General features: G+C 39.6%; 2 protein-coding genes across 3 annotated transcripts in view; one reads left to right on the forward strand and one right to left on the reverse strand.

The window, feature by feature from the left end:
- LOC118816105 (LYR motif-containing protein 4B) overlaps positions 1–13,413 on the reverse strand; it is a 74,261-nt gene extending 60,848 nt beyond the window's left edge. Inside the window, exon 1 of the mRNA XM_036582618.1 lies at positions 13,287–13,413. Coding sequence (XP_036438511.1) covers positions 13,287–13,378 — 92 coding nt within the window. The 5' untranslated portion in view covers positions 13,379–13,413. The remainder of the gene's footprint in view (positions 1–13,286) is intronic.
- Positions 13,414–13,518: 105 nt separating this feature from the next.
- fars2 (phenylalanyl-tRNA synthetase 2, mitochondrial) overlaps positions 13,519–23,150 on the forward strand; it is a 177,371-nt gene continuing 167,739 nt past the window's right edge. The window contains exon 1 of one of the 2 annotated variants that reach the window (XM_036582599.1): positions 13,519–13,630. The gene's annotated coding sequence lies outside the window, so the exon portion shown is untranslated. Of the gene's footprint in view, positions 13,631–22,393; positions 22,415–23,150 lie in introns of those variants that run through there. The other variant, XM_036582607.1, reaches the window with a different exon arrangement.

Consider the following 23,150-nt stretch of genomic DNA (forward strand, 5'->3'; position numbering starts at 1 on the left):
GGAGCAACAACAGCTCAGCCACAAATCAGTGAACCACACAAACTCACAGAGCAGGCAGGCCGAGCGCTGAAGCACGTGGCATGTAAAAATCTTCTATATTCTGTTATATTACTCACTACACAGTTACAAACTGCTTTTGAAAGCATTATCAGCGCCAGAAATGCAGAGAAACTTCATGAAATGGAGCTAATGAGTTTGATGCCACAGCCCTCCATGGCGACAGGGCGTTTTCAAATGAAACGAACTGAGTTCTGTTACAGTGAACCTGAAAGGGAACCAACTGCAAATGACCTCAGTTCTTTTTGTGTTCACAATGTAAGTGAACTATAAAGAAAACTGTTTGGTTCATTTTTGGGGTCGTTTAGAGGGGTCTGAGTTCGTTTGGCGTGTTTACATATGCACAGAAAACCATGACTCAGTGGTCTGAAATGGCCCAAGTGTGAAAATGCCCCAAGAGAACATAATTGGCCTCGCTCTCTCTGGGTAGGCAGGATGGTCCTCCCTCTGCCCTCTTTACTCTTGCTAGCCAATGGACGTGTCTGCTAGCTACCGTAAGAGAATTGGCTGTTAGTGTTCTCCTCCAAGCGTGTTGAGGCGTCCAATGCTGTGGCCTTAGCAGCAGTTTGTAAAGATGCAGTGTCACTTCACATGACTCAGTGGAAGCAGGTGCTAGCCCTCACCATCCTAGTGCTGGTAGTGTCATGCGAGGGTGGGGTTGGGGTGAAGGAGCAGGTGGAACTGGACGCAAATAAATTGGGGAGAAAGTTGATGAAAAATAAACAATACTTTCACAAAGTGATGTAGTTAACAGTGGGCTTAATCATAGTCTACCGTTAACTACATTGCTTAGAGAAATAAACTGTTCTTTTTTATGTATCTACATAATAGTTCTTTTCTGTTTAATAACTTAAGGCATTAATACAAAATTCAGTTGAAGTGTGTTGTGGGTACATCAAATATTTTACAACAGATTTGCATGACCCAGCCAATCAGGTTTCAGAATGGGAACCCTCTGTTTTACAAAACAGTTGTTCAACTAAAACAGACAGTCTGAAAGAATCTGCAACTGAATCAAACTCATAACTACAGTTAAGGCCTTTTGACATCAGCTTGTATCAAACCACCCTTCTGCCGTGTCTAACATTAGCTTAGTGTCACCCTTTGGCAGTTGCGTGCTCAATTAATTCACTTCACCCACACTGCAGTGGCACCGAAGAACATGAATGCTAGCGCGCATCACCAGGAACTCACACCAACAATGTTTCATAGTTCTATAAAATGATACCAATTAAATAACCTAAATATTTAATGAGACCTTCAGTTAGAAACACATGCTGCATGTATTATTAATTAGACGCATCCCTCCTCTGACCTGGATTTCAACCGGAAAATCAGCTGAGTATGGTCAAAAGTGCTGTAGCAGATACAAACTTTACAATGCAAGACAGCATCATAAAACTAAGGAAGAAGAGAAGAGGAGGAGGAGGAAGAGGAGGAGGAGATGAGTGCTGCCTTATTTTTAAAGCACAAAGAAAGCTCAATGCAGTCACATCAGAGGTCTTCTATGGCGTGTGCAGGAGCGAGGGCATAGAGGCTGAGCCCACATATGCAGTGTGTTAGGCTGGGGCTCAGCCTACAGAAGCTTATAGCTGCATGCTGCTCTCTGCTAAACAGGAGGATCAAGCCTGAGCCACATTTTCAGCATGCAGAGCAAGCCAAATACATTGAGCCTTGGACCAGATTGCACAGAGAGCAGACGGAAAACCTGAAGGAGACCTGCAGGCTAAAAAGAGGAGCTTAAAGTCAATTAAGGCCAATTAAGGCCAATAAAAGGCTCACGCTAAACAAGTACAATTGCTGGACTGAGTAACAAATAGGGATTGTATAGTTGTTTAGATTTGGCTGGTATTTCAAATCCAATATTGATGACTTACTAATTATAATCAGGATCGTTTGGGCAAGGCTGGGCCACTGGGCCAAAATCTTTATTTTGTCCATATTTTTATTTTGTTCATTCATTTCATTGTACTGCACTTGAATCTACAAAAAAAACCCAATCCCATTTCTTATTTTTACCCCTACCCCTTGTTTTTGAGTGTCACCTTGCCTCTTGGAACTGAGTTACAAGGGGTATTGGCTAAAATCTTGCCCTACGAAATGGGACAACCCTCAAATTTAAAACAACACCTTGCTTCATTAACAGCCTAGTATCAGTGCTCTGTCGATGACCCTGCCAGTCTGCAGTGATAGCAGAGGAGGGTAAAGTTCAGCAACCTCGCTGCTGGGCTTCAGTGATATTTAGGGCATCATATGCCTTCAAAGAGGGGGGACAGGATAATAATTTATTATTACCCACCTCTTATTCTTTAGTGATATAGAGCTGAAGTCAGATATTTTCCACCTTCTTGTTTGAATTTTCGTGTTCCACCTTAAATGGCGCTGCATTTCTGACACCTGAGGCGTCAGAATGTAACTGCTGCACCATTTAAGATGGAACAGTAAATTTAGCTACCTAGCTACCGAGACATCAGCGCACTACTAGCGATTTCTATACTTGTTATGCAGAAAAGGACCATAATACATTGAAATGACTTTAAACTAAGATAATACAATGGTTATTGTAAATTTTAACAGAGAAAATTCTCACATTTGTGGGTATGTTTGGTCGTTCGCGCAGCCATCATGCCGGTTTTTCTTTTTTCTCATTTCTCATAACACTCCGTTTTGAGTGTGCCTCTGAAAAACCTCCGTTTGAAGGGCCATGTAGTGCTATTTGCTCGACCAATCTATCTCAACAAAAATCAAAACACCCTACCCCCAGACATGAACGTGCAAAATGGAGGGGTAAGGGCTAAGTGGAAAGGGCTGGGGTGAAATGGATTTGGGCCTAAGTGATATATAACTTCACTGTAATGCTTATGTAGATTTATTCCGAATTTCTACGGTTCATAATGGTTTATGTATCGGTGCCGGCAGATGTACACATTGAAAATATTGGATATCCATATCGACCCACAGTTCCCATATCAGTGTATCCCTAGTAACAAATTTAGTGGCAGTAAATCTGAAATGAGGAATGATGAAAATAGCTGGAAGGTTGCTGGTTCAGATCAAAAGGCATTAAGACATTTAGGCTTGCCACCAAAGAACTACAAGTTCTTATGCTCCTCTTTACCTTGTGGCGAGTACTAATGTCATTCTCAATCATCTGGCCAACCGCTAATGCCCTTTTCTATCTCCAGGCCAATCTACATCCTTTACAACAGAGGTACCAAACCCTTTTCCTGGACGTCTAGCTTCCTGCATAATCTAGTTCCGACCACAATCTACCACACCTGCTCCAGTTACTTAACTTATTCACAAGTTCCTGATTGGTTGAATCAGATGCATTAGTGTTGGGTAAGGAGGTGGAAGCATTTCAGAAGCATTTTAGAAGCAGGTTGGAGCTCTGCAGGAAAGCAGATCTCCAGGAGAAGGGTTGGTAAAGCTTGAAGTATTTGTACGGTCAAGTTCTGTCTCAAATATGTTTCGGTCTTGGGTCTGGCCCAAATTTCCTTACTTTCCTTCCTTACAGTATATTACCATTAAAAGAATGTTTAATTTGTTCGGCCAAAAATAAGAGAGTTAGGATTAAGCAGTTGAAAACTAGCACCTTGCTATATCAGCACCACACAGCATGAGAACAGCACAGTATGGAAAGATTTCCTGACTGAAAACGTTTGAGATGCTGTTTGAAAGCAGTATTTGATGAATAAATTTGTTAAAGCAGAATTTAAGGCAGAACTTAGACAGTTAATTGTTTTATTATAGAGTATTATTATACACTGTTTTATACTTTTTAATTTATCTATGCTCTAATGATGGCTATTGATGTCAGTCTACAGTCATCGGCACCATCCTGCCAGGTTATATTCTGTGATAGGCCGGTTCGGGGCAGGTTCGAACTGAATTTTACTTCACATGGGTCAGTTTTGGACTCAAAACATGATGACACTGTTTATGACATGACTGGGTAGGTTCAGACAGAATTTTGTTGGGCTCGTGTCGGGTTTGCATTGCATGTCGGGTCGGGTCTGGCTTGCATAGAGAATTCCCAGGCTGTATTTGGGCTCTGACCAAAATTTCAGGCCTGATTAAAGCTTTAAGAGTCAATGGCTACTGCTTTACACAATGTAATAAGGCACTTCTATGTTTTTTTTGCCCCAACCTACCAGTCACACTGACCTTCATGCAGGTTATGGCTTTAACTCCCAATGTTGTATGTCAAGGGTTATTAGTTCTGGTTCTGGAGGACCTAAATCCAGTACAGCGATGTTGCTGCTTAAATGTGTTAGCCACAAGCTAATGCACTAGCCATTTGATTCATTTCGTCAGTTATTTACCAGGTTTAGTAGGCATTTAAGCAGAAAAACTGCCAGACTGCACTGGACTAAGGCCTTCCTAAGGACTAAGACCTGTCAAAGGGGTATAGAGATACCACAGAGGGGATGAGTTACTAAACAAGCACCACATGAAAGGCTGATCAGTTTCCATCTGTCATCCCTTCATATCTTCAAGTCAAAACCACACCTCCAACAGTCAGCTTTTGACGCTGGGATACAAATTAAGGCTGCTACATTCACTTGCACTAAATGTGAGCACAAGCAGCCGGTTAAACAGTAGACCATTACAGACAGGGAGACATACTCTCATTCTGGCACCATGTGATGCTTGGGCACCTCTCTGAACTGATCAAACAAACCGACTTGGCTCGGAATAGCCTATTTTCAGAGGAGCGCTGGGAAATTTCCGAAGGGAAAACGGCGTGTGATGCAGGGAGAGCTTCTCCCTGATCACTTATTTATCTGTGGCTTTTAAAGATTTAATTCCTGACAGCTTTATGACTAAGATCGAGTGTACACAAGTCGTCACAGACTGTGCTAACGTAGAGCTGGAGTACAGAGCCACAGGGGAGGGTTATATTTAACGGGGAGGTGCTTTTACGCAAGAGCTGTCCTACTTCCAGCCGTCTGCTAATACTGCCGCGATTTTGCAGATATACGTACCGTCAATAAAGCACGTCCTGCTCCCCAGAGTCTCACCATTTCTGTTTGCGTGCTCAGATATATCTCTGCAGATCAGTCATTTTCTTAACCTATGTCAACTTCAAATAACACTGTCTCTCTGTCTCTCTCTCTCTCTCTCTCTCTCTCCCCACGTGTGCTTACCCACACTCACTATGTAACTGTCTTTCCCTCCGGCTGCTTTTTATTCATTTACACATCCCCTCCCGCATCCCATTCACACTCCCATTCACGTTACCGCCACGACGTAGTTATCTCGCTCGTCGTTTGAAGCACCTCGCCTTCCTTAGAAAACTAAGCGATTCAGATCACATACGCTGTCAGCTCTTGCTTGCGGCTCTAGCCACAAAGCTAAACAGCCCATTTGAAGGTATATTACACTCTGCAATGGCTCCACGGAAGCCTAGTTACTTCCACCCAGTGGAACAAAACGCTTTCTTGAGCTCTGAATTATTTAACAGATAATACTACACAATGAAACGGCACTGAGTGCAGGGTGTGCAGCTACTCAAGCAGAGCAGGTCTAATCTTCTGGAGTACAGTAAACTGAGTACAAACAAGGTGCATTCATACATGTCAGTAAAATGAACAAAAACACAATGGGGGATACTAAAATAAGGACATTGCAAGATCCAAGGAAAGGATTATGGCTGAATCTAAATCACCTTTAGCTGTTCAGTCCCAATTAGAAAACCAACAACATATGGGTGCCAAAATATAGTTTGAATGCCAAATTAAAAATTTGAGAAGAGCTCCTCTGAAATGAGCTTCTCTTATTAGAAACAAACGCACACTTTTGCAGGAACCTTTCATAAAGCATAAGAAAACAGAAAGCAGCGGGTGTGTGGAGCACAGCACCCAAGTGCTTATTTATAAAATTAAAACTTGCACTTTTTGTGCTAAGCTGGAAGAAACTTTGGGCCAATAAATTATATTATCGAATATCATGATAAGTTAAAGCACCAACATTATGCAAATTATCACAATCAAGATTACAGAAAGACAACTACTTTGTCTTTTTAATGTTATCTTATGAATCATGTTTAAGAGCAAGCAATAAGCCAAAAAAGGCCAGAGCATTACAGTGATTTCACCACGGGTAAGGAGTGCTTTTAGGATCCCAGTTACCCCTGGTTACATCATAGTAATGCATGGTTTACTACTTTTATAACATGACAACATCATAAAATATTATAAAATGCACACATTTTAAACAAATGGTTTAATGTATAATTAATAATAATAATCGCAACAAACAGTTCTTTCAAGAAGAAATATAGTGACTAATTCATCAATATCTTCCTAAGCTTTTTCTTAAATTTGTTCTTGAGAAAGATCCTAAGAAAAAGTCTACGTCAGATTCATGACGTGATCTTAAACCACAGAACTGAATGTGTGTAGATTCTGTTCTCACCTAAGAACAAATGCCCAAATACGAAAACACTGGCGAATGCCAGAATCTTTGTGAAAACTGAGTAAGTGGGGTTTTAAGAAGAAATTTCTTCTTAAGAACGGTTGGTGAATGAGGCCTATAGTTCTTAGTTTAGAGTGGGCTGTGTTGCCAAGCAACCCATAGACTGAAAGTGGACAAAAACTTTGTCGCCCATCACTGTATGCAACTGTTATTTGATGAACGTTTTATGGTTATATTATATATTCACCTTTTTAAAAATGTTTTCTGAATAAACGTTCATTTAAATTGTTTTTCTGAACGTGCCGCAAGCACCAATTTCAGAATGAGCATGTATTTACAAAAAAAACAATGCAGATAAGACATCTTGTCTTTGTATTGCTTACATTCAAATACAGGTCAAAGTAGAGGTGCAAATTACTGCTTTCTGCTTTTATTTGCATTTCACACACTGTCCCCACTGTACTGGTAGATGAGTACTGTTTATGTCATATGAGGATTTTTGTCATATGAGGGCATCTGATCTTCTCTGTTTACAGCTACCAAAAATATCCCTATTATTTACAAAGAAAGGAATCCGGCGTTTGTTCTGCATCAGAGCAGTGAGCACCATGAGCAATCTCAATCTGGTCTGAGCATGAGTAAACTGAATTATTATAAAAACATTACTGGGCAATTCTGTATTAGGCTCACATTGCTGAGCCTGATGTCCTTGTTATGCTCACAATTTGTTACGCTCACCATGGTCCTCTTAGAAATTCTGTCCCCATGGGTCTAAATATGACCAGCACTTCATTTAAGGCTGCTTCCTATCTGCCAAACACAACAGACTACTTCAGCTGCTGTCATCTGACCAAAACAAGGTTATGTCAAGACACAACAGCACCACACACAATAATAAACAGGCTATTTTATACAGGCTACACTGACACTTCTCTGCTCAGCATATTAGCCTCCCCTCCCAGTACAGCGCTGATTATCTCCCTTCTCCATGAGGATCTCTAAGAAAAGCAGCAAGTGTGAATTTTCACACTGAAACAAAGTTCATGCTGAGGCTGTATAGTCTAATTAAATGTTTTTCATTGGACTCTGTACTTATGTTTTGTGTCCCTTCTGGGCTTCTTCTGAGCTGTCAGACTATAAAAATGGATCTTTTCTAGGTGAGCAACAATGTTCATCAAGATCTAATAAAGTAAATTCTGCAGCACAACACAATAACATATATACTTTTGACAGAAACACCAAAGAAAGTCCAATTGCCAAACAAGACTACAGCACTTTGTAATAAATTTACAAGACAAGTAAATTTAAACTTCACAAACTGTAAATGGTTTTAGAGAAAGTGCAAGAAAAGTTATCCTGGGGTGTTTTTTAATAGAAGAGCAAAAACCATTACAATTTACGTCAGTAGATCTGACATGCATTTTTAATAAAACTAGCCGTGTTTGATTCACAGCATGTATCATTTCACAATGCCCATATTTGGAGGGTGGGGGGGTTATAATCTGCATATCATGGCATCACAAATCTTTATGCATCCTTGTTGAGCATAAATATATGCTAGTTATAGTGCTAACCAAGCTAACAGTTTCTAGGGATATACTCATTTTTATTATTTTAATGCACTGGTTATTGGCTATATTAAGCCTGACCCAGCTCTGATCCTTCACCTCTTTTTGTGCACTGTTTAATCCTTTTATAGAGGTGGCATAAATGGACAGGTTACATTTCTAAAATGCTAACAAATGGGTTTAACTGTGTACAGTTTTCAACCTCTAAGCCAGCCACCTTTCGTCAAATTATACCCATGCAAGTTTTTTTTATCCCTGCCACCTATCATGAGTGTCATGTCACTAGAACCTTGTACAAAATACACTCCTGTCGCAAACGATTAAAGCCAAAAATATCTCAAGAAACGTTCGGCTTAACACTGCTAAATGTTATCCTAGATGGTTCCTAAGACACTGCTAGGCCATTGCTATGCTATCCCCAGGTGGTTGCTAAGGTGTTGCTGGCCACTGCTGGTATCCCAGGTGGTTGCTAATATATGTGTATATGTATGTGTTGATATGTATGTGAGTCTGTACATAATGTTTATGAAGGACTGTGTGAGACGTCCTCTGTGGCAGTTCGATTTGACATTTCTGAACTTTCTGTCATTCTTTTCCTATGGGGGAAAAAAAACTGTGTTTAAACAGTGTACAAAAACCATAGATTTCCAAAGCATTCATATCCAAAAGCACAAGTGCGCTATTAACGTATAAGCTCTATGATCCTGAAAAATGTTGTGGTTCAAGCTTGAAAACTGCAAGCTGTGAAAACAGACCCAAAAAAGCACAGAATAATAAAACAAAGAACAGCAAATTGGCTTTGAGAAAAAACAAAGGAGATCTGTGATTTTACTGCACATTGTTAAAGCAACTGGTAGGCAAGTCATTAAAGAGGTCAGTCAGTCTGGATAATATGGCCATATTAAACACAATATAAAATGGCAATTAGTAAAAAGTAAGCCAAAAAACAAATCAGTCCAAAATGAACATATGCGCATTAAACTGCAGTCAAGCCTATCTTACCTAAATTGTATGGCTGTCTCATCTATGAAACAGGTGGAGAACTCCAGTCCTGAGAGGTCAGAGTCCTGCACAGTTTCTGCTCAAACACCTGATTCAACTCATCAGTTAATTACCATGTTTAACAGCTGAGCAACAAAATCACCAAACTTCGCAGCACTCTGGCCCTCCAGGACGAGACGTACCCAACCTTGATCTATGAGAACTAACAGATACAACAGGAACACCTACTTCAATGTTTTTTAGTATGTACTATTTTCCCACGTTCTCTACTAATTAGTACTAATGCATGAATTCCAAATGTAGTGGATGTTGCAAGAAAGCATCGCTCTGCTAAAACCATCCTAAATGACAGAAAGAGTATTGAAAGTGCGATAAAGACGTCTGTACTATGCTCCTTTTAAGACTATAATCTAAGAAAGGACTATCCTCTGAAATGCAGCATTCATCATCAGCAGAACCACATTTCTCTACTCCTCAACAGTCAATGAACACGAACCAAATCTGCTGAAACTAATAACTAATATTTCATATTATATTATCTCTATTATTGTCTGTAACAAGAACACTTTCACTACAGTTATATGAACTGTTACCATTTATGCTAAGTCCACTCTATAGCTCCTGACTGAACTAGTAAACGTGTGCTCTCAGAAATCTCCTTAAAAAAAAGGAATGAGCGCTAAAGAAACCTAAGCTGGTACATCATGTACTTTCATGCAAATCAGGGTGCTGAGATGGCCGTTCAAACACAGCCCTTTTGGTGTAGCAACATTTAGAACAACTACTCTGGTACAATGCCCAAAGCAGCCTTGAGTGAAACTTCTACTTTGCCAGGACTTTCAAAGGCATGTGTGGCTGATGTACAGACAGTTTTAGAGCAGGGCACTGACTAACCACTCCGCTGCACTACATGTTCTTATACATTCTACCATTTATTACACATCGCTGTGTCCTGTGGACTTATCACACTGTATTTGTTTTGCGGTTTTGAGTAGTTTTGAACTGTTGTGTACTTATTAAACTTAATTAGCACTGTACTGCACTGTTGTTTATTTGCACTATGCGCAGTCTAGGTCTTGGTCACTTGTACAGTGCTCTGCAGTAAACACTGCCCCATCCTGAATGCTGCACCCTGGAGGAACATAGTTGGGACGATAAAGCTCTCTTGATTAACTTAATCTGCTTCTATTAGAAAGGCACACTCTAAACATGTCCATTCATTGGTTCTCTTGACTGTGCCAGTACAGGTGCACTCTCAGACACTTCTTACTGATTCAGGCTTTTAAGAACCAAAATGATGCAGAGGCCCAGTAGTGTCACTGAAAGAGGAGGGGGCGCCTACAGGAAACATGCCTTGGGACAACAAATTGTGAATAGAGCCAAAAATAAAGTTGCTGAGACGATCAGGAGACGACCAGGAGACTGAACACAGCTAATGTGAGGGCATTTGATGCTTTAGTTGTGCCTTAGCTGTTCTACTGTAACAGATGTGTCCCCTTTTCCTATTTTTAATTGGAACCAAAACACAGCAGCACATCACTCGCTCTACAACGAAAATTCACCTGAGAATCTTTATGCACTTTTACGTGAATCTAGTTAGCAGACACAAGACTGACTGTCAATGGGGTAAAAAATAAAGCTGTATAGACTGACAGGTTAAGTCCAAACACAGTCAGTTTATTGTAGCCCCACATTTATTTTTCTTCTAATAAGGCAGGATAAAAGGCTAACATCTCCAATGCCACAAAATAAACGTAATAAGATATAGTTACCCTCACTTTCAAAAACCGTGAGGAAGATTTAGACAATTTCACTTTAGCCTATAATAATTACACTAATGATACTGCTTTCTGCAGTTCAGAGGAAGGTCAAAAACCACCAGTGAACCTATACATGTCTACTAAGTTTATATATGGAAGATTGATAAGGGAAAAAACAGTGGTAAACCTAAAACATTAAGTTTTCTCTGGGGACTATTTTGTCTTACATCAACATGAGTGCACATTAAAAATACACTTTACGGGTTGAGAACAGTTTGGCGATTTCCCTGCTCAAGCACACCAAACTTTTTGTTAAAACTTATTTTATGGTACACTGTACATATTGCAGTACAGTGTAATAGTAAGTGCAATAGTCTGCACATGGAGCTACAGTGTATCATAGTGCATTATTATGTGGTTTTATTCTACGCTGTACTGTGATGTCTCCTTACATCCACATACAGTGACATGCAAAAGTTTTAACAGCTCTGGAAAAACTACATATTTTGTTGATGTTCTAAGTCACGGGTGTCCAATCGTATCCACAGAGGGCCAGTGTTTTCACTCCAACAAAGCAGGAGATCACCTGATAAAATGTTTGAAGACTAAGACCAACTATTTAAACAAGTAGAATCAAGTGTGCTCCAGCTTGTGTGGAGTGAAAACCTGCAGCCACACTGGCCCTCTGCGGAAAAGACTGGACACCCCTGCGAAAAGTTAACACATCTTATACAGGGAATGTGTTTAAATATGCCATTTTTCTCTCAATTGTAGTGCACAATTTCTATTTATTTGCCAAGTTTAACATACTGGAGAAAAATAAAACATACAATGTAAATTGTCATAACTTTTGCACAGGCCAAACTTTAAGCTTCTGATTTTTCTCTTTCAATATGTTGAATTCAGCAAATAAACAGTAATTGGGAACTGAAATGTGTAGAGGTGTTTTGTGTAGAGGATGTGTTTGCTTATTTTCACTTACCAAATCAACAAAAACATAATTTGACCAGGTCGCATAGACATGCCTCAAGCCGATTCTGCTACCCATCAATACTCATAATTACATCTCTAGTATTTAGAGTTTTTTTTCCATTCTGAGTCTTGATTCCTCTCAGTGCCCCTACTTCACGCTCTTGGAGGGTTTTCCCCGATCTTGAAAGTCCCGCATTCAGTTCGCTTATTAGTGAAAAGCAGCTTCAGTAAAGCTGCTTTACAGAAAATGCATTGCTTAACTCTCCCACTGTTCACTGTGTTTAAAACACAGTGCGTATTTAAGACTCTTTTCAAAATCAAGGGAATGAAAAAGTACTTTAAAACTATATAACTTAATTAACGATTCTAACTTTACAAAAATGTTATCATGCTCCTGACAAAAGGGCTGTCCCCCTCCTTTCTCCTTGTAATTCTTTTTCCTTCAAGCAATATTATGTTATTTTTGTCAACTGTGATGAACTTACATGGTTTTGGTTTATGTTTTTTATTGTTGACACTATGTTTCGATTATACACATCACTTTCATATTCCATAAATGAAAAAGACAACATCATGCTGTTACAAGCTCTACACAAAAGCACCTGAGCTAAAGTCAGTGCTGCTGTCACAAAGCGGAAATTCACTTCCCGCCTGCATTTCAGTGTTTTTTGATCATTCTAGTGACCTGTGTATGACCCTCTTTATGAACATCGTTATTCTTATGTCCAATTTTTCATCCACAAATGTAAACGGACCTGTCTATGTCTTTAGACGGTCTATGTCTCCTTCTTTGCTGAATTTCATCACTATATGGTTGCTCTGCATTTTTGTTGTAACAAATTAGCACCTAATTTGTTGAACGTGTGCCATGAGATTGTTAACTAATATTTTAGTATGCTGATTTTTAAGCCCCTGGCATCTGTTTTAAATCAGTGTTTATTAACCCAGGTCCTGGAGACCCACTGTCTTGCACTTTTTAGTGGTTTTTCCAGCTCCCAACACACCTGATCTCACTACTCAGCCCATTATTAAGTTAAAGTGGGTATGTTAAGCAGGAAAAGCACTAAAAAAAAGCAGGGCAGTGGGCCTCCAGGACCAGGGTGGAGAAACTGTTTTACAGAGTTGCTACCCCTTACTTACTTGTGTATGTGTTGATACATGAACATTAAAAATATATAATTTTAATAATATCGACAATAATAATAATAATAATAATAATAATAATAATAACAATAATAATAATAATAAATATAAAGTTTTCCTATCCTCCAGCTTCTTGTTCGAATTCTCCCGTTCCACCTTAAAAGGTGCAGCAATTACATTCTCGCGCCTCAGGAGCCAGAATATAACTGCTGCACCATTTAAGGTGGACCGGGACAATTCGAACAAGACTCTGGAGGATAAGAAGCCAACTTCAGCCTCGTTGTGCGTGTTCGCTGTCAGTGAGGAAAGCTGCGAATCCTCGCCTCGCTGCCTCGAATCAGAAACACTCCGTCTTCATCTGTACCTGTAATTATAGGAGGGGAAGTTCCTGCTCTCCTTCAGAAGTCTCCGGTACAGCGACAACACCTGAGATCTGCTGCTGGACGCCGCCATCATCCCCCTGTAAACACGCTGAAACCACGCCGCCGCGGAGGGCGTCCAGCAGAGCGCCTGAACATAATCCTGCCCTCCACCGCCCGTTCTCTCCAACATGAACAACGCTCCGAGGACACTTTAGCTTAAATAGGTAATACGATATAAGGCGTGTGTAAAATCAGCAGCATTTGAATCCAACAGCTGAATCTTTATCTATATTAATCGGGCAAGTGCGCAGGCCTGTCGTGCTCATGCCGCCCGACCCTGAGAGAGGTGAGTGTGACAGTTTCATGGCTGCTTCTCCAGCTGAGCTTATAAACGTGAACGTTTTATTTTCCCTACATTTTGCCTGTGAGTTCAGGTACCGAGGGGCTGCCTCGGGTTTATCCGCGCTGCTCAATAAGACGCGAATGTGCTGCTCAGGCAGTTTGTTTACTGAAGAAGCTTTACACAAACATGAGTGTCACTGTTATCATCTCTGTCAGCAGACAGTTAACATACTGAGAACATTTCATATCCTCAGTACCTGCGAGTGAGTTATTCAGAAGCATGTGTAGGAACTGCTAAGTGTAGCTGAGCCACTCCTGGCACGTTGTTTTGAAATTAGAGCTGTGTGCAGTGAGAAACAGAAATGGACGATTCACCAGGGAGTCGGTTCTTTTTGGACGATTCAGAAGTGAATCGATTCGCAGGCGCAAACGAAGCAAAAGTTTTATCATCTTCACGTAAACAATGTTGCTGCGTCCAAAAGCACATACTACTGCACTACACATAATACGCTAATGATTGGGCCTCTACTGGGGGTGTACTATTTTGACATACTATCTAGTGTGGTAGTATACAGTTTGGGATGCAGCCTCTGTGAACCTTCTCCCTATGGAGAGGAATTCGTGCCAAATTGAAAAGCCGTCACTACAGTGGAAAAAACGTGAAATGCAATGCACACATGACATTTATTTTCCATCGTGACGGGCAGAATACAGGCCAAAAATGAAAAACATAAACTTTATTACACTGTAATCATGTTGATCTCTGATGTCGTCTTCATTATTTACAGAAAAAAAGTCAGAGAATTTGCTTAAAAAAATCAAGCACTGAATCTGTGTCAGAACTGAGTACAGTCCATCCTGAAATGTAATGAAGGCATTGCTGTATTCCTTTCCACTGTGCAATCTTTTAAATCAGTTTTCCTTATTGAAGTGCACTCATAACAGTGAAAACAGTGGAATACAGTGTGGCATTACTTTTCCACAGGTGACATACTGAAAATAAATGAGAAGTAAAGCCCCTGTTACAGAGGTTTTGATGTCACTTGACTTTTTTTTTGTACTTTGAATATATATGCTTCATTAAAATGCATTTCACATGTGAGATTGTGTTTAAACAGTAACGTGGAAAACGTGCCAATATGAAAAGTAAAACATCCATTATGCTGATTTAACATTGTTTAAGTACAGCACAGTGGAAAGCAATATAGCCATCAGTGTGGACGGTATTAAATTCTGACACAAATACAGCATTTCATTTTTAAAAAGCAAATCCTCAGGCATTGTGTTTTCAGTGAAGAGGTCCAGCGACATTAGAACAGGTAATAGAGGTTTTGTTTTTCATTTTGGCCCATATTCTTCATGTCATAATGAGAAGGTAATGATATATGTGTTGCATTTCATGTTTTTCCACTGAAGTGATTGCTTTTCAATTTGGCACAAATTCCTCTCTATAGGTTTCTGTCACCCACTGAGCTGTGTTAGTGGTAACCAACAGGACTTGACTAGTGGTCTTGGCCATAGGCTGCTATACTTAAATGAAACTTTTTCTTCTATAAAATGAACCATTATATGTATTGTGGGTGTATTAAAGGGCCCAGATTTGACCTTTTTTTCTATTTATTTTTCTTTTTTCTTTTTTTTCCTCCCCTAAGGTCCACTTATGATGTTCATGCGCTATGTTTCTATATGACCATTTCCCAACTTGTCTTCATCCCCTGAAATTAAACAGGCTGTTTTTGTTACTGCACCTTTTAAACTGATCTGCATAAATGATCTCTGATCTGATTGGCTGCCCTGTTTTACACCTCATTTAGGAAAAGTATGGCCAATATTCTGAACATGCACTATAATCTATGCACTGTTGTCCCGTGTGTACTTACTTCTGATATCTAATTATATATTACATTAATTAGGTACTGTTTATATTAGTGCACCAAAGCTCACATAGTACATTACACTTCATCTTTTAAAGGAGAGTTCCACTGATTTTTCAAAATGACTAAATAAATTAGTTATTGAGATGTAAACAAAGTCATAATAGTCAAAATAGTTCATCATAGAGAAACAGATATAAGCATCTTACTTACTATCCAAAACCATCAGTTAACCTACATGTCTTTGGAGTTTTTATATGAAATGCTGATGAAGGTAAAAATAGTGATAGATCTGGAAAAAGTAGTAGTACATTTCTTTAGATGTCTCGTTTCCATGACCACCACTGTGAACAGTTCTGATTGTTGTTTTGGAACAAAGCGTTTAACATCATACTACTCTGAATGACTTTGTTTATATCTTAATGATTCAATTATGCAGAAAATTGGTTCAACTTTTTTTCTCGCAGTTAAGCTGTATGTATCATATTTATAATTCTGGTAATCAGTGCATGTGGGTTTGGGGCCAACTACGTCTGTCATATTATACAGTCTGATGTTTTTTGTGGCCTGTGGGTCGCTTACTGGATAACTTGTGTTTTTTGTTTTGTTTTTGTACTGATTTGAAAGTAATCAAGGTGTGTTTCACTCAAAGGATTTGTTATTGTAGTTTTTTCACCCCACAATCATTTTTCTCTTATTTTTATGTGTTAGAAAGCTCAACCGTGGTCACTCAGGGTATTTGAATTGCTGTCCGACTCTCGTGTTGGTTTTGCCTTAACATTCAAAGACCTTATGCACTGGTGCACTCCTCCTAATTGATATCCCAGATGTTCCTGAATATCAATAGCCTAGTCTGGAATAGAAGAGCTTTATTTTATTTATTTTCTTCCCAAATTGACTTCTCATCAGTCTTTGAATACTGATGTGGCCTGGCCACTGCTGGTTGCAAAACTTTTGGCACTAGATGACTCATTTTGGATAGACCACTAAGACCAGTGAAATGGGAGCAGAAGCTTGTCATATTTGTTTATAAAAGTGCTGATAAGAAAATGTGTGATAAGAACTGCACACGATGGCTTAATTTCTGATCAGACTGATACTGTGGACATTCATTTAAAGTATGTTACTTGTCACGAGTGTCCTGAAAACAGTGCTTTGCTATTTTTAGTGCTATTTTGTTTGCATCAGCTTTGCTGTCTCCCTCAGCCTGATTTCCCCTAAACAGTATCTTCTGGACAAGCAGCAGATGGAATCAGGCTTTCTATTTGGGGAAGAGCAGTGAGTTTCAGATACGGCCCAGTAATTTTCTCTCAGCGAGTCAGATTCCCATAGAGATGTGACAAGACAGGAGTTAATGCCTTCTTCCTTTACGCATGGTGCACAATCAATACAACTGACTGGCCTGTTTCAGTTCTACAGTGAAACTGGACTGAATCTAGTGTCAGTGTGGAGCTGACTGTGACGGTGACCCGCATACGGTGCGCATATTTTGGGAGTTGATTTCTTCAGAGGCTCACATTAACATTCTTATGGTTATAAAATGGATCGTTTTGATTCTAAAAGCTGAGACGCATTCAAAGGCGTTGTAAAAAACTCTTTACGCACACATTGCCTGTATGTCCAAAAGTATCCAGAAACTCCTTGTAATTAGTGGAATCAGCTACTTTAAAGGGAAATTTCAACCAATTTTCAAAATTTCTGTGTAATTAAATCGTTCCCGCATGAAGATCGTCATTTAGAATTGCATGATATGAAATTCTCCTCGCTAGAGTCAGAATTGTTCACTGTGGTGGTGATATGAACCAGACATCTGAAGACATAATGTCTCAAGAGCTCCCTCACAGAAAGTTATTATATAAAATGGTTATGAATACTTTGTCTGATGACTGTGACATTGTTTTATGATCGTTTTAAAAGGTCTTTGGCCAAAACATTCTTATATATATATTCTTATATTCTTATATTTTTTTGGGATAATCATATAGCTTGGTCAGGTGTGTAGAGTATGGAAAACACAAAAACGTGCAAAGCATGATGTCGCCATGACTGGAATTGGGAACCCCAGCCCCTGATGATCTCGATCTGATCTTGATTATTGGGAAAATGTTTAAAAAACCACAGCTGCTTTGGGGTTGATTTTCAGGGCGGGCTTTTAGTTGACTGTAGTAACTATCTTCAAGTCATAGATACCTTGGAGAGAACGGAGGATTACTTAAATGACAGATTAGGAGAACAAGCTGAATGCTAAAGTTAGCTAGATAGCCAGATATTGTATCTCAGTTTGGCTTCTTTTCTCCAGCTGAAAGGGTTTGTGCGAGAAAGAGAAGTAAATTTCTTTACAATACCGTTCAGAGGTAAGAGTCTAATGCTAGCTTGGCTACGTTTATTAACCTGTAAACCAGTGGTTAGGCTGGCAGTGAGGACTGGTTGACACCACAGGTTCCCAATGGTTGTGTGATGTATTTGCGTAATGCATGCTGAGTAGTGTAGTGATAGAATCTAAACAGATTAAAAATGTAAAAAGATACAAATTTGTGAATTGTCAAACTAATGATACTGAAGGATGTAAAACTGCACCACAGAATATTACATATTATGACAAATAACGTATTAATACCAAGTGTGAATGGGGCCACGGACAGTCTCAGAATGTAATGCCAACACTGTGTTAGGTAAGATCATAATTAGAATGCGCATATCCGTGCTGTGTGTACATTTCCATCACAGATCATCCAAAAACTAGATCACCCCGTCCCCATCTGCTTTAGGAAAAACAGACCTGCTTTTCGTTTCCTCTTCTCCGAGCAATGATGCCTCTCCTGTTTTTCTCTGCTGAGAAAAGAATGGATTTGTGCTGTGACCCATGGAGAGAGATGCTGTGTTCATGATACATTGTGATGAGATGTTGTGCTCGGTGAGGTGGGAGAGAGTGTTTCAGGAGGAGTTTAAAGGGTGCACGCTCCTCAGCATTAGCCGCAGAAAGGTCACCGATGTGTCCTGTTTGCTGATGTCCTGCCTTTGAGTGTAAAGGTCATGAGCAGCGGTGGGTCAAAGCAGCGAGCTGTGAAAGAGGTCAATGGATCCGATTGATTCCTCATTCAGGGCCCAATTAACAGAGTGATAAAAGAACTCGAGTTAAGATGTCAGAGGCCGGCGGAAAAACACTCTTGCCAAATGGTGATTGATAACGCCGCATGCAGATCGTTTGTTTGTCAGGTTGGGTGTCGGTCTCGCTCCTTCATGTCTGTGTCTGTGCGCACTGATGTTAATCGGTCAGAGCGCGCTGATCTACGAGGAGGAAGAACACAAGCCTTAGTGAGATGTGTGAATTCAATAATTAAAAGATACAGGGTCTCTTGAAGAACCACTTGTAAGAACAGATTAGCTCATAGCACATTCCCAAAGTTTGGAATTGCAGTTGGAATCTTCGCTAAAAATTCTAATTTCTCTGTCTTCACAAAATTTCTCTGAATGGGAATCTCCTTTGCAAATTCTACTTCTAGTTTGTCTGCATTCAAAAATATTCTTGTAATTAGAATTTGAGCGAAAATACCTTGGCATACAATTAGTCTGCTGTTCTCCAAAGCTGGAAGTAGGATAATACTATTAAGTTTTAACTGGATAGTATTGTCCTATTTTGGATAATATCCTTTCCTATTTCACAGTGTAATGTGACTTTTTATTCCAAATTGTAGTACAAATTGAAATACCACAGTACCTCAATATCAACATCTTTCACTGCCAGGTTCCACGTTTTTAAGTCTTCATTTCATTATAATAATTTATTTTGTTTTTTGAGTTAGAAAGACATGTTTTTTATTAATGATAATTCCACAGAAATGGTTCAGGCTGACTGATGCATTGTTAAACTGCAGAGAATGTTAAGATGCCAGCAGCAGGTATTGTCAGTTGAAATGGTAGCACCAGATATGGAAGTAATAAAATAAATAATAATAATAAAAAAAAATATCTAACTTCTAATTACTAAAAAAGTGAGTTATTATTCCTTAGGTCAGCTGCTAGTAGGTCAAATTGCTCATAGATAAAATTATAAAATAAACTATTTTCTTTTTGTATACAGTTTGTTTACAAATGCAGATATTTGAATAGTGAAAATGGGATAAAATGGGTGATCTTGAATGTAGGATGGTGGTCAAAAGGGTTTGAACTTAGAAAAATGTATTTATGGAACTCTTTATGAAATTAAAAGCAGGACTCAGAACCAGTTCAGAAAACAAAAAAACAAAACCAGAAAAAAAATGTAATCATAATTAACTGTTTTGGAACAGAAACATTAATTGGAATGCCCTGTAACTTGTTAATAACATTATTTTTTATTGTTCATCGTAGCCCACAAGCATATTGTTCATATCTTTAACCCAAACTCCCAAATGTTTTTGCCACACTAACTGACATGTATGTTGTATGTTTGTGATTCAAAATCATGACACATAAGTAGACATTTAAGCAGCTAATATGTCAAGGGATTTTTTTAATTTGCTACGTACATTTGAGCATATTTTGATCATAACAACCCCGGGTAAATTATGGGATATTTATTTGCTTCTTTTTGGAGCATGCTGCCGATTTACGTTCCAGGTCTTTTCCAAACCTACTATTTTTGTTTAGTTGTTTTAGGTGGTTTAGAAACATTTATATTGGGTTGGAGCAGAAGAACAGAAATGTTTAAATATTGGTTCTGCCCAGAGCAAACTGACTGATATTTTATTCTGTTTCTGAGGCTCTGAGGATTAGGCTTTTATTATTTTGTGAAAAAAGTTTGAGGGGTGGAGGGTGTTCAAAGGGATTCCTGTGTGTTTGACTTTTGTACAGTGAGCATTTGTGATAGTCTTTTGTGCAATGGACTTTTGCACGATGGACTTTATCTGTAAAGAAGAACTCTGCCTGCCGTGTGTGTGTGTGTGTGTGTGTGTGTGTGTGTGTGTGTGTGTGTGTGTGCACACCCCACCCACTCCCACAGAGCGCAGAACGTGTGAAGTGGGAGTGCAAGGGTGAGTGGATGAGCGGTCAACCTACAGCGCTCTGCTGACTGGGCTGGGCGCAGCGGGTGAGGGAGAGTCACTCAGCTCCCACTCGCTCCAGCCCACTGATTGAAGCAGCACCGAAGGGAAGGGTGATGTCAGCTGAGGCCGTCGTTCTGAGAGTGGGTGTTTGGGTGGGTGGGAGGGAGGAGGAACATTTGAAAATGAGAGCCTCTGCATTGATTTCTAATCTGATTCTTGTTACGAGTAGGCACGATTTGTCCTGTGGTTGGTGTGGCATTAGGTCCAAAATAAGGTGCTGCCATCTTGACACTGATGTTGAGCAGCGTGGGAGTGAGAAGCCAAGGCCTGCTTGTTTAGAAGAATATGGAAGAATATGTTCCGTTGCACAGATGTGCTCTGCTAAAAAACTGAATCATTTTTCACCCTTACTTTAAATGTAGTTTGCATCTTTAGTTTTGTACAGGAGGGATGAGGCAAATGTAGCTAAATGCAGCGGTATGTTTTACACAGTGAACTTAATGAAATAAAACTACTGCAAACACCTGCACTGCAAGTGACCTTAAAAAGAACTGTGTATGTCTTTCTGACTGTAGCCGGTGTTAAAGACACTTTCCATGCATTGTGACAGGCAGCCATGTGACCTGTGGACCAATCTCAGTCAGGGAGAGGTCTCAGGACAAATGATGTGGCGATTAGGACCAATCGCAGTCAGGGAGAGGTTTCAGAACAAACAACGTAGTGATTAGGACCAGTCACAGTCAGGGTGAGGTCTCAGGACAAATGATGCAGTGATTATGACCAATCACAGTCAGGGGGAGGTCTCAAGACAAATAACTTGGTGATTAAGACCAATCACAGTCAGAAGGAGATCAACTGCAGTGACTAAGACCAATCTGGGTAGGTTTTAGAACAAACCTGCGCTGATTGGGTCCAATCACAATCAGGGGGAGGGCTTAGGACACACAAAGTGGTGATTAGAAGTTCTGTTTAGAAGCCATTGTAAATCACACCATATAAACTTAAACTATTGGGTTGTTTTGGCTAAAACGATTTGCTCAGAATCATATTTTCCATTTAAAATATATTGCGACCTTAACAAGTAGTGTTTATACCCTAAATTAGCATAATGCAAACTGCATGTCCACATCGCCACGCACTTACTTGAAACTGCATTGAGATGTTAAGTAATCTCAGACAGACTTGCTTCTGTAATTTCTGACACCTTATGATATACTTTTGTGCATATTTATAGTTAACAGTATGTCACATAGCTAAACACACTATTAGCAGCCATATTGAAGCCTGAATTTTATCTATACTTTTTATCTCTTCTATCTATACTATAGATAAGGATGTCAATAAGGATTATTAGCTACATTTGTCTCCTAACTTGGTGCAAAACTAGTGAAGCAACCTTCAGACACCACACATGTCTTGATTGATTGATATGGGTGATATGGCAAAAATAGAACATTAGGATACTTGAAGACATTTTGACAATAAACTGTAAACAAAACATAAACACCAGCTACTCAGACTGTGGGCTACTTCTGCCTAAGCAGCTTAACTATCACTTGTAACAAAGCTTGCTGGTTTGTGAGGTTTGTCAGGTTGCCAGTCTTATAATGTCAGTTCATTGTGCAGCAGTGTTAGCTTACATGTAGCAACATTTGTATTTCTACACTTTAAACATCTTGTAATTTAAAGAATAAACTGATATTTGGTAAAAAAAAATAAAATAAAAATCCTCGTATGGCAAAATGTATCAGCTCTGGAACATTTTTTATTTACTACAGGGCAACAGTGTTAGAAAGTGCTATTCATTTTTCCCATAGAGAAAACCAGCTTCGATTCAGAGTTCTTTATGTGGGCATGATGAAGACTACTGATTGATGACACGACTTGAAGGTAATGCTCTTTTTTATGAAACAGTGTTATTTAAGTTCTGATTATCCACGATGCTCATGAAAGCTTATTGTAATTTGTTATTATACGTATAAAGCATCATTGTATTGCCCACCCCCAATTTGTTATGGCTCTCTTGATTTTCTGATGATGTCTTGCCCTCAAACCCTTCCTTCAGGCTGTTAGGGAGCTCAGCTGGCGTTTTATTGCTCTGAAGTCCCTGATTGTATCTATTGGCAGCCTCAGGCACAGGTGTGTGAGTAATTCTGCACCTAAAACTCTCTCAGCGATGCCCGTCTCCCCTGTCCTCCTACTCTCTCTCTTATCTCCTCAGAGAGGTGAGTGGCTGGTCATTGCGCTGTGTGTAGTATGGATGACTCAGGTTTGAGCCCATTGATCTGTCTCTCATGTGCAGGAGCCTGGAAGAGTTCAGACCAGGTGTGGACCGTGGTCACAACCACGACACATCCCACCTTTGTTTTCTCGTTACAAGAGTTCCCCTGTTCCCTCCACCCCGCCGTGACTTTTTCTAGACCAGCACGTCCCCGGGTCATATTCTCCCATCATGTTGAACATTGTATTGATCTCCGCTTGTTGTTGATATTCTCTGTGCTGCCGACATGTTGCACTTCGGGAAATCTAGTGCAGGAAGTGTAGAAGTGTCTAAAAGTTGCTCCATGATAATCCAAGCCTCGCTCTGAAAGCTCTCTGGAGAAAAATAGAAAGTACTGTTAGATTG

This window comes from Colossoma macropomum, unplaced genomic scaffold (assembly GCF_904425465.1).
Source record: "Colossoma macropomum unplaced genomic scaffold, Colossoma_macropomum, whole genome shotgun sequence".
Lineage (NCBI taxonomy): Eukaryota > Metazoa > Chordata > Actinopteri > Characiformes > Serrasalmidae > Colossoma > Colossoma macropomum.